General features: G+C 47.3%; 3 protein-coding genes across 3 annotated transcripts; 2 read left to right on the top strand and 1 right to left on the bottom strand.

Annotated features, from left to right (window-relative positions):
- Positions 1-9: 9 nt before the first annotated feature.
- On the top strand, positions 10-2,617 carry HD556DRAFT_1500557 (uncharacterized protein; the record flags this gene model as incomplete). The annotated part of the gene is made up of 9 exons (XM_041308949.1): positions 10-537; positions 693-868; positions 914-1,103; positions 1,167-1,348; positions 1,611-1,629; positions 1,665-1,720; positions 1,851-1,984; positions 2,251-2,321; positions 2,536-2,617. Exons 1-9 carry the CDS (start codon positions 173-175, stop codon positions 2,615-2,617), a joined length of 1,275 nt encoding a protein of 424 aa, XP_041155118.1. The 5' UTR covers positions 10-172.
- Positions 2,618-3,497: 880 nt separating this feature from the next.
- Positions 3,498-6,629, bottom strand: HD556DRAFT_1448317 (uncharacterized protein; the record flags this gene model as incomplete). The annotated part of the gene is made up of 9 exons (XM_041307410.1): positions 3,498-3,544; positions 3,600-3,740; positions 3,789-4,108; positions 4,157-4,362; positions 4,410-4,865; positions 4,918-5,792; positions 5,839-6,121; positions 6,173-6,510; positions 6,566-6,629. 9 exons carry the CDS (start codon positions 6,627-6,629, stop codon positions 3,498-3,500), a joined length of 2,730 nt encoding a protein of 909 aa, XP_041155117.1.
- A 1,044-nt stretch (positions 6,630-7,673) lies between these two features.
- HD556DRAFT_1312405 (uncharacterized protein) lies at positions 7,674-9,225 on the top strand (the record flags this gene model as incomplete). Its single annotated transcript, XM_041300652.1, has 7 exons — positions 7,674-7,802; positions 7,855-8,104; positions 8,155-8,414; positions 8,462-8,505; positions 8,614-8,726; positions 8,780-8,894; positions 9,102-9,225. 7 exons carry the CDS (start codon positions 7,674-7,676, stop codon positions 9,223-9,225), a joined length of 1,035 nt encoding a protein of 344 aa, XP_041155116.1.
- Positions 9,226-14,023: the final 4,798 nt, after the last annotated feature.

The raw sequence follows: 14,023 nt of genomic DNA, 5'->3' as shown, positions 1-14,023 counted from the left end.
CCCTAGGTGCAGAGCGCAAGACAACATACTTGACATGACATCGGATTATCAAAAACGCTGAGTATGGCACAAACCTGTGGTGAAGCTAACCAAAGTTGAAGACAATCCTAGGAGCAACGTCAAGGCCGCTACGACCTATGCGCGACCCCGGAACTGCATCCGGGACGGAAAGATGGTCGACTCTGCATCTTCTGCTGAACCTTATATCGCAATTAGTTACGTATGGGACACCCGTCCTTCTTTCAAAGAATGGGAAGGCAGGCGGGTCACAGAGCAAGCATTACACATCGCCGACCGATTCTCGAAACACACCTCATATGCTCTGTGGATCGATGCAATCTGCATTGACCAGGACAACGAACCAGTAAAGATGGTTGAGCTTGTGAAGATGGCGGATATATACCGCGGGGCCCCAGCGGTGTTATTCCTTGTACCGGAGATAGACCAAACGACAAGCAGAGTCGTAGAGCATGGAACCGGAATGATAGATTTAGATGTGTTCCATGCACTTGAACATGCTGGAGACACGCACGGGATGTACGTGTTCGCTGCACATGCTATTCAGCAGCAGGTGGTGGACGCGTGTCTGGACGTTCCAAGAGGCAGTTCTTAACCGCATAGCGTTTTTGGTGGGAGAGAAAGAGGAAACTATTCCCATTTTTCAACGTCCTCAAAATCTCTCACCCGATTAGTCGACGGGCAGTGACACCGAAGAAAGACAACTTGCTGGGGCAATTATCCAGTTTTCGGGACTCGGTTCATTCCATGTCGAACGCAATGAAGGTATCCATGCCGCTCGGGACAGCTGTATCGAGCGCGTGGAGGCGCCAATCTGCCGTCATTCATGACATGGCGTACTCTCTGCTTGGTGTGTGTCATCTAGAGACAATCACACCTAACTATCGGCTTCCAGTGGAGAAAGTGTTCGCTGACCTTGTGGACAAAGCCAGCTTGAAGGGGGACTTTTCCTGGCTGAGATGGAGCCACTTAGTCGACAGAGACGGCACATGTGAAGGAATGTCCATGGTGCCCGTACCTGCAACTGTGTTAGCAACCCCTGCCAGTGCTATCACGGAGTGGCGTTTTGTAGAAGTTCCTGAGATGTCAGTTGTCCGTGGATGAGCTGTTGGTGTTTGCATTCTGCATCGGTCGACTGGCGTCATAAGATGGCAATCACAACCGGAAGACATCAAGGGAATTATCAAAATGCTCCAAAAGCTGTCATACGGCTCCGAAAACATATGGAACTTGTTATTTGGCCTGCACGTCGGATTAGCGTGCGATGTCGATAGAGCCGTGGGAGGATCTGGGCTGCAGAATGTCAGGGATTTGGCCAGTCTGGGAGAAAGTACGGGAGAAAGTATGGGAGAAAGTATGGGACATCGGCACCTCTGAGCGGAATTTAAACTCCGTTCAATGTTTCAAACGACCATGTCAATCAATCCCGCCAACGCGCCCGCCGCCGCCTAACATCTCACAATGCTGCACATGCATGTTCAAACGTTCATGCTCCGCCACAACTCTGCCCACCACTCTCCTTGCTCACCCATCTCCTTACCCGCCCCTCTCCCTGCCCGCTCCTTTTTGAAACATTCATACTCCGCTTGAAGGTGCCGATGTTAGAACTTAGTACATCCCAAGAACTGAATCAATATATGACATAGCAATGAGCTCACTGTGTTGCTGTATGGCAGCAAAAAGACTCGCAACGTTCATGGAAGTAAGTCCTTGGTACTATTACAGACATGAAGGAAGCGTGAGCGGAAGTCGGTACCCTTGGCGCTGTTGCAGACAGTGAGCAAGTGTGAGAAACAGTGACGGATACAGAAACATTCATACTCCACTTGGAGGTGCCGATGGGCTTGCCGATGTCCCAGACCGGCCATTTCAGAGACGCCCTCCTGGGCTGGCTCAGGCATTGCTCAACCTGACGACTGGATACATCGACGGCACATTCAAATTGGAGGACTCGGAGGATGATTTGGTAAGCCACATACCACTGCATACCAACGACATTGATTACCCTTTGAATTGTCTTTGCGAACCTGCCATTCGGCAGGTTCGGAACACAGTGATTACACATAGCGATCCATACAGGCTGGATGAAGGGTGTCGTAGGAGGAACAGATGACATGAACACTATCATGATGGTATCTTTGACAGCGTGATGATACAGAGAGCTGATTTGAAGAGGAGAGCGTGTTGAAGGTAAGCATTTACTATAGTTGTACACTACATGAAATCCATCAGTATCAATCCACCATGCAGCAAAGACCAACATCAGGGAATCGGCGAGAACTAGGTTTTTGTAGCTATAAATGGTAAGTTCGGACCAAAAATCTACTGTATTATATCCGATGGCAAACAAATATATACACAAAGCATAGTGCTATCCAAGGACAAGCAAGTACAATACAGGCTTAACTCTGACGAACTAATATATGTTTCATAATGCCTCATAATTGTGAGGCCTGATAGATAAACTTTTTCAAGAAGTCCTGCATCTCGCTGACCCTGTGATCATCTGTTGCATAGTGTTGACTTTGTTATGGCCGTTTGCAATTTCAACGACATGGCAATCATGAATTACAAGACCAGTGTAACCCTGATGAACTAATATATGTTTCATAATGCCTCATAATTGTGAGGCCTGATAGATAAACTTTTGCAAGAAGTCCTGCATCTCGCTGACCCTGTGATCATCTGTTGCATAATGTTGACTTTGTTATGGCCGTTTGCAATTTCAACGACATGGCAATCATGAATTACAAGACCAGTGTAATACTGATCCAGAGTGGTCATTACTCATAGTTGTGAGGGTTCCAGGGCAATGTCTTGTCACGCGCTAGCAGTTTTCTATTGCAACGGTCATCCACTGCCTATGCGGAACTTTGTGATGGTTCTTTGCGCTGAGAGCCCGTTAGTAATCACAAGTTGCAAAACTGACGTCACGTTGACACTAAACGATCTTTCCTCGTAGTTGTGATATCTCTATAGTAATGTCTTAGAAATACACTGGCTGTTATCAACGACAATGATCTTCGGTCACCCGCGTGTGTGGTACAGCAAGCATAAACATTTCAGATCTTACGGGCGCGTGTTCTCGCGCGTCAGTAACAAAAAAAGTAAGCCTGCCGCTCAGTGTCAACTTTGCTGACACAAAAGATTGACATTATACTTGCATTATACCACATATATTCTCAAAAACTCGCAAATTAACAGTAGATTGAAGCAGAGCTGAAATTTATATCATAACATAAGAACAGAGGCAATAATCAGATCCGTGTACTTTATTATGGCTATGTATCACTTCATATGTTTTGCAGGTTCCACCAGACACAACTGATCGAAACCCACATTTATGGTAACAGTCGCACTAATCCTAAGGTCAACAGCCTTTTTCTTGGTCCAACAATTCACAATAGTCCCTAGAGCTCCACGATGAACCCCACCCAGAACAAGACACTGTTGATTTTTTTTCCGTGGATGAGCCGGGCTCAGATCGCTGGCGGGGATGTGATAATGTTCGATTGCAGCGCCTGCGCTATTGGATGTGCAGAATACGGCGACGTGACCCTCAGGTGCGGGTCCATTCTCACCGCAGAATGGGTCGGGACAAGCCGTCGATACAAACCGTTTGTATAGCCTACCGTGGAGGAAGTTTGGCGACACCTTCAACAGTACATGGTGTGTGAAGAATTTCGATGAAAATTCTTTCGACATCAACCACGGCAGTGGGCCTGGGATGAAATAAATAGACATTGTGAATGGTGAGGTTGAGGACTTACCACTGTCCGGGGAGTTCTCCGCTTCGGTGTCCTGGGCATCGACGGCCCAGGGGTCATGTGTTGACGAGGTGGGATTGACACTCGACGTAGAGTCATATATCTTATCAACCTCAGAGCTCGCGGACCAGTTAGACCATTCATTGGATGGTGATGGACTGGGACCTGCGAGAGAGACCAACGAGCTGGAAGGATTTTTTTCTTGTTCGACGGGTGGGGTAGTGGATCGAGGCGGCGGTGCCAAGTATGATCGCCTCCTCATTTCACAGAATGAGGCTAACTCTGGGCCTTCGAGCATCGCACCGTTGAGTCTCATTCCATACCTTAATATCGTGAGCTTCAGAACAACTCAAAATAAGCGTGTCACTCACCTGGTGGCGACTTCATTAAGTTTGAGTTTAATCCGCTGCTGCCCATGCACAGCAACGGTGCAGGTCTCAAAGGAAAGAGAGTAAAGCGTGGCTCGATAGCCTTTCCGATTGCCGCTAATAACGAAAACTTCATGGCCGATATCATTCCGGAACAAATCCAAGAAGGCGTTGCGTATCTTGGTCACAAATCTGATTGGGACGCAGAGCTGTTGCATGCGTTAGACGTGTTCGAGACGAGGTGAATTGTACTTACAAGCGATTGGTCACCACTACATAGTATGGTCAAACTAGCGTTTGGAATATCAACGCTGTGCACAACCCCTTTCGCCTGATACTCCGGTCCACGGGCAACAGTCACAACGTCTCCAGGCCTCACATCATAACCCTTGTCCTTTGTGTACTGAATAGTGTGGGTGAGGCTCGTTCGTTGAACCGTTGTTACTGGAACTGAAATAATGCCGAGTCCGGAGCTGGACTCTCTGCTATCTTCCGTGAGGATATCCCGGAACCACAGATTAGTCGATCCCTTGCAATACCAGTCCACAACGCCGCGTTTCCCCATGTGCTTGCCATTCAGCACTTCTATGTGGTCCCCAATCTCGATGGAGTCGGACTCGGGGGGAGGCTCGAGATATTGATGCATTGGTAGCTGCGGGTGCATGATGTGATCCAAGGGACGCCGATCCAAGTAGTACTTAGAAACTTCCACCTATATTCAAATGTCAGACAATTTCGCAGTTTTGTGATTGTGCGAGACTCACCTGCTCGTTGGTGATATTTTGACAGATGTCAACTGTTTCCTCCCGCATTTGAATGATGTGCCCTTCTAATCCCAAATACGGACCAGCTACAACTTTGACGGTGTCGCCGACCCGAAATACTCGTTCGATGCCTTCGAAACGAACCTCTATTTGTTCTGGACATCCATCAAACGCAAAATCCAGGCTCGCGGAACCAACTGTATGGTCCGTCGAGATAACCTGACCTGACTCTCCACGGAGAGGGCCTTCAATGACCCTGGCCCAGTCGCCCATGCGCAAAAATTGCATCGAAAACAAGACCACGGTGTTCTTCAGAAACGGTTTGTCCCATCCGGATTCGAGATGGAGTCGAATGTCGTCGATGTGAGGGGAGGCAAGAAGTTCGAGGTTATCGCGGTGGAAGTCTTTCAGTAAGAGACCCATGTAGTAGCTTTGTTCTTCGTATATCCATCCTACTACTTTGCCATCACGAATGATGTCAGAAACAGCCTTATTGGTCGGAAGACGAGATCGATCGAGCAGCGCTCGAGTTCCCCGAGGCATTGAATAGGGGAAGCGCAATGGAGGAACCAAGACCTTGACGGAACTCTCTGTCTGGCACTCTACTTTGCCTATGTAGCCCCTGTGTGGGCCGTGCCTGATCCTCACCCAAGCAGGGGCAAGAGATCGGAACAGTGAACCTTCGACGGCTTCACGTTCTGCCTCCGTGATGCGAAGACATTGCTTCACGGCGAGACTGTGTGAGGTAGGCAGTGCTTCACAGATCGTTTTGGGGCTATCTGCGACTACATAAAGTTGCCCTGCTACCCAAGTCGATAAGGTAACGGAAAACTTTTGGCTCCGAAGGTGTTCGGCAATGTATTCTGTAGCAGTTCCTGTGATACAATGAGCGGTATGCTAAGTGATGCAAAATAAACATACTTTGAATGTCAAGCAAATACATCTTGTTTTCGGGTGCCAAAACGTTAGTTAAGGATGATGGGATCGAGGCCGCTTTGGAAGTGAGAGCACGGCGACCTTGCGACGAGTGACTAGAATTCTCTTCGAACTTACTGGCCAAGTCATCGAATCTTTTGGCCAACCTCTCTTTCGCCGATGGTCCTGATACGTGTATAGCTATCTGCGACCGTTCAAAGTCACCACCTTCGTCATCCTCGTCCTCGTCTTCAGAAGCTTCGATGACGATATATGGATTGTGAATAGACTGTGTTTCCTCTTTAGTATATACCATTCTCAGCAATGGTATTTCACTTACTTTAGGCACACGGGATCGCTTTCTGCGTGAACTTGACAAGCAGCCGTCTGTCCTCGATGTAGACATGGATACGGAAGTGTCATTTGATGTAGGAGAGGGGGGATCAGGGGGCACGTGCATGGCCATAAGTCGGTCGAGGTTGGCCAAGGATTCGGCGTCGTCTCCTTCACCAGAGAACAACACACGTCGGGGTTCCACCCAGTCGTCGGCGAAGTATCTATCGCCCAGGTACGATGTGAGGGCATCATCCATTTCAGGCATCGTCATATCTGTGGTGAGGAATTGCCGAAGGACTCCCCATGCATATTTATCGCATAGTGCCGGTGATGTCTGATTGCCTGTAACATATCCTTGATCAAACAACGATACTGACAACATTGTATCATCGCTTACCTTCTTCGATCCTGAGTCGCTTCGAGGCAGATTCGTCATCATTGCATCGGGCGCGTTTGGTCATGTATTACTATGTCTATGGTGTATATGTTAACCTAGGAGATCATAGTACAGCAGCGAACTTGAAACCTCACATGTCACGTTCAATTGTCAGTTGGATAGTTTATGTTCTCTGAAGCTATCAATGCACTGTCACGGTATCGAGGTAATGGTAGGAAAAAGAGAAACTGTTAATGCGCGAAGTCAGTATTTGTAGTGAATCACTATTCTGGATTAGCTAATACTCACTGGTAGTGTAGATTGTGGACAATATTGATTGTCATGCCAGATATAGCGGTGCGCATAGTGGGCATTGCGGATTTCAAGTTGTGGACTGTGTCAAGTACATCGTCCTCTCGTCCGCCCACAACAAAGGCGATAATTGATATAAGCGATTGAACTTCATATTGCTTGCCCGCCCCATGGACTTGTAACTTGAAGTAATGATGTATCTACTACATAAATGTTTGCACTACGCCCAAGCTGCTGCCAGGCCTACTACTAGGTTATTGTAAGACTAACGCTCGTAGTACTGTTCGACGAGTTGACCTTCACACTAAATATAGAGAACCACATTATGTAATGTAAATCTACTTATGTCGAAACATATGTTACCCGTAGCCGTTGTATACTGTATACGAGGGGGGGGGGAATCGGAAAAGAGACTGATACCAAAAGACATGTGGTTGATATACTGAATGATTAGTGCACCATTCAGACCCAGCCGGCAATGCCCGACGTGAAGCTCGCTGAAGTCCGGCTGAGTTTCAATATATAGGCATTCACTTATCAATGCGCCCTTCCCATCTGCTGAACCTTTTGGTTTCTGTTATCTTTACGTCCCCTTATTGGTTAGAATCCTTCGGGTTTCTGTCAACACTTGACCAGGTGGAGGGTGATATTAATTTTGATGGCCAGCCAGATCTATCGACCCGCCAGCCAGATCTTTTGATGGCCAGCCGTCAAAATGTATTATTAAAGTTCTTCCGGCATTCCCCGCCTTGGAATTCTATACAAACTCGCTTAAGATGACCCACAAGACTAATTGACCCATCTTATTCTAACTGCCATGCCGGCCCCCTCCTGTCTTCCACCATTCGACAGCTTAGCTGCTCAAACTGGCATGTTTGAGCTCTCTAACATTCTAACTCATGTTAGATGGCTCGAATTCTTCATAAGGCTCATACCGATGGAGAAGGTTAGTGCAAATTTTTTACAATGATGTTGATATATCCTGATATTTTATGTAGCTCCGTACTGAGTTGTATCTTTTGCACTTCGTACTTAAAGGTAGAGTCTATTTGGGTGATATTTGGCAAATAGTCGGAGGACGTATGTTGGAAGCGCAGAGGGAGGAATCACTGCGAAGTACTGTTGAGGATCACTCAAACCGCTGGAGTATAGAGCGAGATTTCATGGAAGAGAAGAGAGATCGTTGCCAGCTGGAAGTGTCTCTGTGCAGCCAGGCCATCGATCATGTAGAGCAACGCTGGGCCATGCGTAAGAGATTGACTTGTGTACTGCGAACGTGATCTGACTTAATGACTCAGCGATGCGTCCTATTGCGGTGGCAGTCAACAACGCTTCCTATTTCTCAGCGACTTCACGACACGTTATCGAACCTGTCGCTACTTATTCGGTAGCTGCGCGGACCAAGTGTGAAACTTGGTTAAGGAGGCAAACAACCGACCCCATTCCACCCAAAAGCATCACGTTAATCGAAACTAGCTTGCCCCTGTTCAGCTCGCCTTCGGCTATTGGTCAATTTGCCCTTGCGCATCTTGAACAACGAATGCAGGTCACCGTTAATGTCAGTGTTATCGCCAATCTGCGTGATTATTCTTACGATCTATGCAGTCCGATGACCCTTCGTTCAGTCTGCGGAGTACCTGGGTTACCAGGTGCCTCCAAGAAGCCTTCCAAAAGGCACGCCAAGTAGAATTGTCCACACAGACGGGACTGATGTCCTCGTACCTTGATGTTGGAGGATACCATATGCATCATCGCAGTACTCAATCGGAGCTAATTTTCCTGCGGGCAACGATGCGCCGTGCCCAAGCTGAGGCAGCTGTTTATACACTGGCCCTTGAAAATTCCCCTGCGTCAACCTATTCTGACAGCGGTAAGCGTAAACTGGTCGCAGTGTTTTCTTAAATCGCTGATGGGTCATTACAGATTCAGATTCATCACCTCGCCCAACTCTCCCACAGCATCTACCAGAAGAAGTGCGTCGCTACATGGACTACATTGATACCGTGTCGATTAATTCTCACACTGACACTGACTTATTGTAAGCGTGTTGTACTTATTTCAGTCCGCATTTTGATCATGATGTGATGCGTCCGTACATCTGACTGCGGGGGCTGAGGTGTAGGAATACCGAAGAGATGTAAGCAGACAGGGTTCGCCGTCGTATTATTAACGCTACTGCATAAGCCATCGCGGTGATATGAGGCGCACATATCTTTATATTCCTTTATGTATTACCAATATGTAGCACAAACCTTGTAAATTTCATACGAATATTTATCGGGTTCGACTGTGCTTATATCAATACAAGCAATCCTATCACCTTCGGAAATTACCATGAATTAGAGTCTGCACAGTACAAACTACACTAGATTCTATTTATTTGAGTATAGAAAGGTAATTGTATCCTATAATACTATGAGTTTAGGACTTAAAACCAATAGTCTCTCGAGCCTCCGTCTCTCATAGTGTATTCTTACCGAGTCCTCGTTTGTCTCGCTTCTTGTATTCCGCGACTTCGCTTGCAATAAAAATGTGACCGAGTCCCCCGAGTACAAAACTGGGGGACTCCGCTTGCCTACAAAGTTGAGACCTCCCTACTGAGTGTAGACTGATTCAAGCTATCAAACAGCTATAAACGAAAACCTCTCTCAGAGAGTGCCAAGTTATGTAGAATAGTCGAGCTGGAAATCAATGACGACATTTGTGACATCAAGATGCTTCGGATACTGCCAGCCTGAGTTTAAATTTCTCAAAATCAGTCACTATAAATTCTACCCCACTTCCTATTGAAAACCTTTCCCATTTCTATCATCGGATCCGTATGCAACTTCGATTTGGTCACGATATTATACGTACCTATGATGCTCTACTTACGTGTACTTTAAGATTGAACAGTAGCAGTTGAAGATACTATGTACAAAAAATGTGATCCGCTTGCGCTACGAAGTCAAAATGAGCACAAACGTGTTAGCCTGTGGTAGCAGGTTGGTGATGGGGAGATATCATCCGATCTGTATTGTTGCCTCAGACCGGTCGATCAATACTTGCAGGTTGGCAAAATCAATTGTCAATTTCATCCTAGCAGCACCTTGCCTATCATAGGAAAACGGTGCGTTATCAAGATATATATCGGAAAGATGCTTATATTCACCATTACTAGCAGCTCTCGTATCATAACACTTCACACCCGACAATTAGGAATATGTCAAAGTCATTATAGCCAATCGCCCTCATTGCCTCCCTGTACCGATTTCTAGTCTCACGGTGGCAGTGCGTCGGGCATTTGACGATTTCCTAGAATTGATTGATATTAGGGGGGGTGCGCGCGAGTAAAAAACCGACATACCGTCGTCGAGGATAATATGCCGCAGGTACGTAGGTTCTACTACATAGTTTCTCGATATTCACTAAATTGAATTTTAGCTTATACAACGCATCTATAGGTGTGAATCGACTCACCCATATAGCCGCATGCGCCTGTCGCGCATTCAGCGACGTACTCTCCTTGGCTCACCCCTTCAGCGCGCCGAAATATCGATACTTCAACATAATTGTCCCTCGTCGCGCAAAAAGCAAGCACGGATAGCGAAATATGTGGCGACTTGCGGTAAGCGCTGAACAACGAAGGCTGTATTTTCCGCCCATATCGGTCGGCGGCCTGAAGAGGTTAAGTTAGTGAAGAACCTCCTTTCCACGAAACAAATCTGACCATTGAAACGTTGTCAGTTCCGCGTTTGCGCGTGATAATGAAGTATGCCATGCTGGCACATGATAACACTCACTATCATCTTCACGATCTTGTGATCAACTGCGAAACACGTCGGAGCGCTCAGAAAGTGGAGAAGAAGGTGCGGACATTCCAGGCTATGAAACAGTGGACCTGAACTATGTGTTTATATAACTGTAATTTTTAACATTATATTTGGTCATGATTGTGTTCCGCCAGCCTGGTTGCGGAATTGGTCTAGCGCGACAAAGTGCGCCAGCCCCCTATCAAGTAGGCTGCCAGGGTATTTGACCCATGGGAATATGGCGGAAATTACGCTGGCAGGCTTCGTTCCTGCATCAGCCCTAATTCGTTCAATGACAAATTGTAAGTCCCATTGCGTTGTGCTATCATTTGCTGCTGGCTCATACATGTTCATCTCCACAGTAAATCCATGGTCAATCCATCGGAGACACTATTCAAATGCACTTGCACGCGCGTGTTTACTCAAGCGAATGCTTATACAAAGCATCAGCATTCATGCACAAGAGGCAAGAAACGCTTATTTTCTGCTTTATCGAAAGCAAAAGATCTGTTGGGTGCTGTTAAACGGTCCCGGCTGTCTGCCAACGCCGTCAGGCAGGATGCACGCGCCAGCACGGCGTCTTCGAGTACGCAGTTCCACCGCTCGAACACCCCCTCCTTATCATCCGACCAGCCGTTTACCGCAGAGGTTTTACCCACTCCGCCAGCCATCGTCCCTGGGGAGGTGTCGTGCACGGCTGAAACTTCGTTTACGGAAGTAGACGATGATTTGTCATTGGCGCAGCGTAGAAGCCGCCGTGTCAATGTTCCTCTGCCCCTCCGCTTTAGACAATATGAGGATGTGCTCCCTCAGCCTCCTCCTAGCGTCCCTAGCCATATCCCGCGACAACCAGAGACTGGCCTACCCGCAAATTCTGTGCCTATGAGAGCTTCCTCTCCGGTGCAAGCTGCTCCTTTCCGCACATCTAGGAATATTTTTGGTCTAGTACGCCAGTTTTTCTCCTCAGCACCGCCAAGTCATGACCCAGAAGAGGCTATAACGCTTCAAGACATTAGTTTTATCCCCACTCTTACTCCAGAAGACCCAGATACTGTTGCAGTGCCTCACGACAGCTCCTTTGATCCGTACCCCAACGAAGCTTCCTTCAAGCTTGGTCATTGGTATTGGAATGGCAGCGTACAAAAATCACAGCAGAGTTTCAAGGAATTGATCGACATTGTTGGACGTCCAGACTATGATCCAAATGATGTGCGACATACGAACTGGGACAAGATCAACTCCCAACTAGGCGCGAGTGTTGGCGATGAGGGAGAAGAATGGGAAGATGAGGATGCTGGATGGCAAAAAACTCAAGTGACCATCGACGTTCCCTTTTCTCGAACAACAGCTCATCCAGATATTCGACCTTACGTTGCGGCAGACCTCTACCATCGGTCTCTCGTGTCTGTCATCCGGGAAAAGCTCGCAAATGCTCATGACAATGAATACTTTCATTATGAGCCATATCAACTACGATGGAGCCCGCCTCATCTCCCACATGAAGTAGATATTCAAGGCGAATTGTACACGTCACCTGCCTTCATAGAGGCCCACCGCGAACTCAAGGAATTACCTGGAGAGCCAGGATGCGAACTTCCCCGTGTGGTCGCTGCACTAATGTTCTGGTCAGACGCTACGCAACTTACGACGTTCGGTAATGCGAAGCTGTGGCCGGTGTATATGTACTTCGGCAATGAATCAAAGTACCGCCGATGTAGACCATCATGTAATCTGGGCAATCATGTGGCTTATTTTCAGAAGGTATGACGATCATTATGAAGTAGTCTTCATCCGGACTCACGTACTTTACAGCTTCCGGATGTGTTCAAAGATTTCGCGGGAATTTACACGGAAGGGAAGGGAGTCGGCCGCGAATGCACAACCCATTGTCATCGCGAAATGTTTCAAGCGCAATGGAAAATTTTACTTGATGACGAGTTCCTAGAAGCGTATGAACACGGGATCGTGATTCTGTGCTGCGACGGCGTCAAACGCCGGTTTTATCCTCGAATATTCACATATTCTGCGGATTATCCTGAAAAGTGAGTCGTGAATATTCATCCGTAGAAATCAAAGTTCACCTAGGTTAGGGTCCTTATTGCCACTATCAGGCAGCTGGGAGGTTGCCCATGCTCACGGTGTCTCATACCAACAAACAGGCTCCACTGTTTGGGCATGGCTTGTGATAGAGCACAACGTCGGACTCTTGCGCGGTCCGACATTACGAGGAGTCAGCTTGTTGTTGCTGCACGTCGCCAAATCTACGAGAAGAATTACGGCGTAGACAGCACAGTAGTTGAGGCACTTCTTAAGCCTCAGTCGTGGGTTCCGACCTCTGTGAGCATGATTTACCACTGGATTCCTCGCCTTTACTGACCCTTGAGCAGAACGTATTGTTGGACCGCCTGGGTCCCTTTGGATTTAACGTTTTTATCGCGCTGGTTGTCGATCTTCTACACGAGTTTGAGCTTGGAGTCTGGCGTATGCTTTTAGTGCATTTACTCAGAATTCTTACCTCTTTGAACAAGGATTTGGTACACGAACTTGATAAGAGGTTTGTCAAATATCTACTCGATGTTGACTTGCGAGGGCCAACACTCAACTTCGACAGGTATAGACTGGTCCCTCCCTTTGGGCCAGCGACCATCAGACGATTCTCCTCCAATACATCCGATATGTCGAACATGGCTGCTCGAAACTTCGAAGATATCTTACAAGTATGATTATGGAACTAGTCTCATCCGTATTCGTGAACTGACATTTTCCTAGTGTTCTATTCCGGTTTTTGATGGCCTTCTCCCCGACGATGATCATAACAAAATTGTCATTGATCTTCTGTTCATCATGTCGCATTGGCACGGACTTGCGAAGCTTCGCATGCATTCCGATTTGACCTTGGATATTCTTGACCAAATGACGACAGATCTTGGAGTACAATTTCGTTTATTCAAGAATGAAGTATGCCCATCATATAAAACACAGGAGCTCGATCGTGAAGTTGGTGCGCGATCCCGCCGGCAGGCAAAGGAAGCGGGCAAACGGGCCGAGACTGTCTCGGCGAATCTTTCGGGGAGAGCTCGTCAGGGTACCAGTGATAAAGGGAAAGAAAAATCGACTCAAGGGGATGCACTTGAACCAAAGCAACCGCGAAGGAAGAAGTCATTCAACTTCAACACTTACAAGTTTCATGTGCTTGGGGATTACGTCGCCTCTATCCGTCATTTTGGCACGACAGATTCATACAGCACTGAACCAGTAAGTTTCCGCCTACTTCTCCATCCATTCCAACTCAAATTTTCCAGGGAGAGTTAGAGCATCGTACGTCGAAAGGCAGATACCGCCGAACTGATCGTAAGGAATTTGTTCGTCAACTCAC

This window comes from Suillus plorans (assembly GCF_016647745.1).
Source record: "Suillus plorans strain S12 chromosome Unknown HD556scaffold_74, whole genome shotgun sequence".
In the NCBI taxonomy this organism is placed as follows: Eukaryota; Fungi; Basidiomycota; class Agaricomycetes; order Boletales; family Suillaceae; genus Suillus; species Suillus plorans.
Note: the sequence above shows the minus strand (reverse complement) of the source record. Positions and strands in the feature narration are given on the sequence as shown.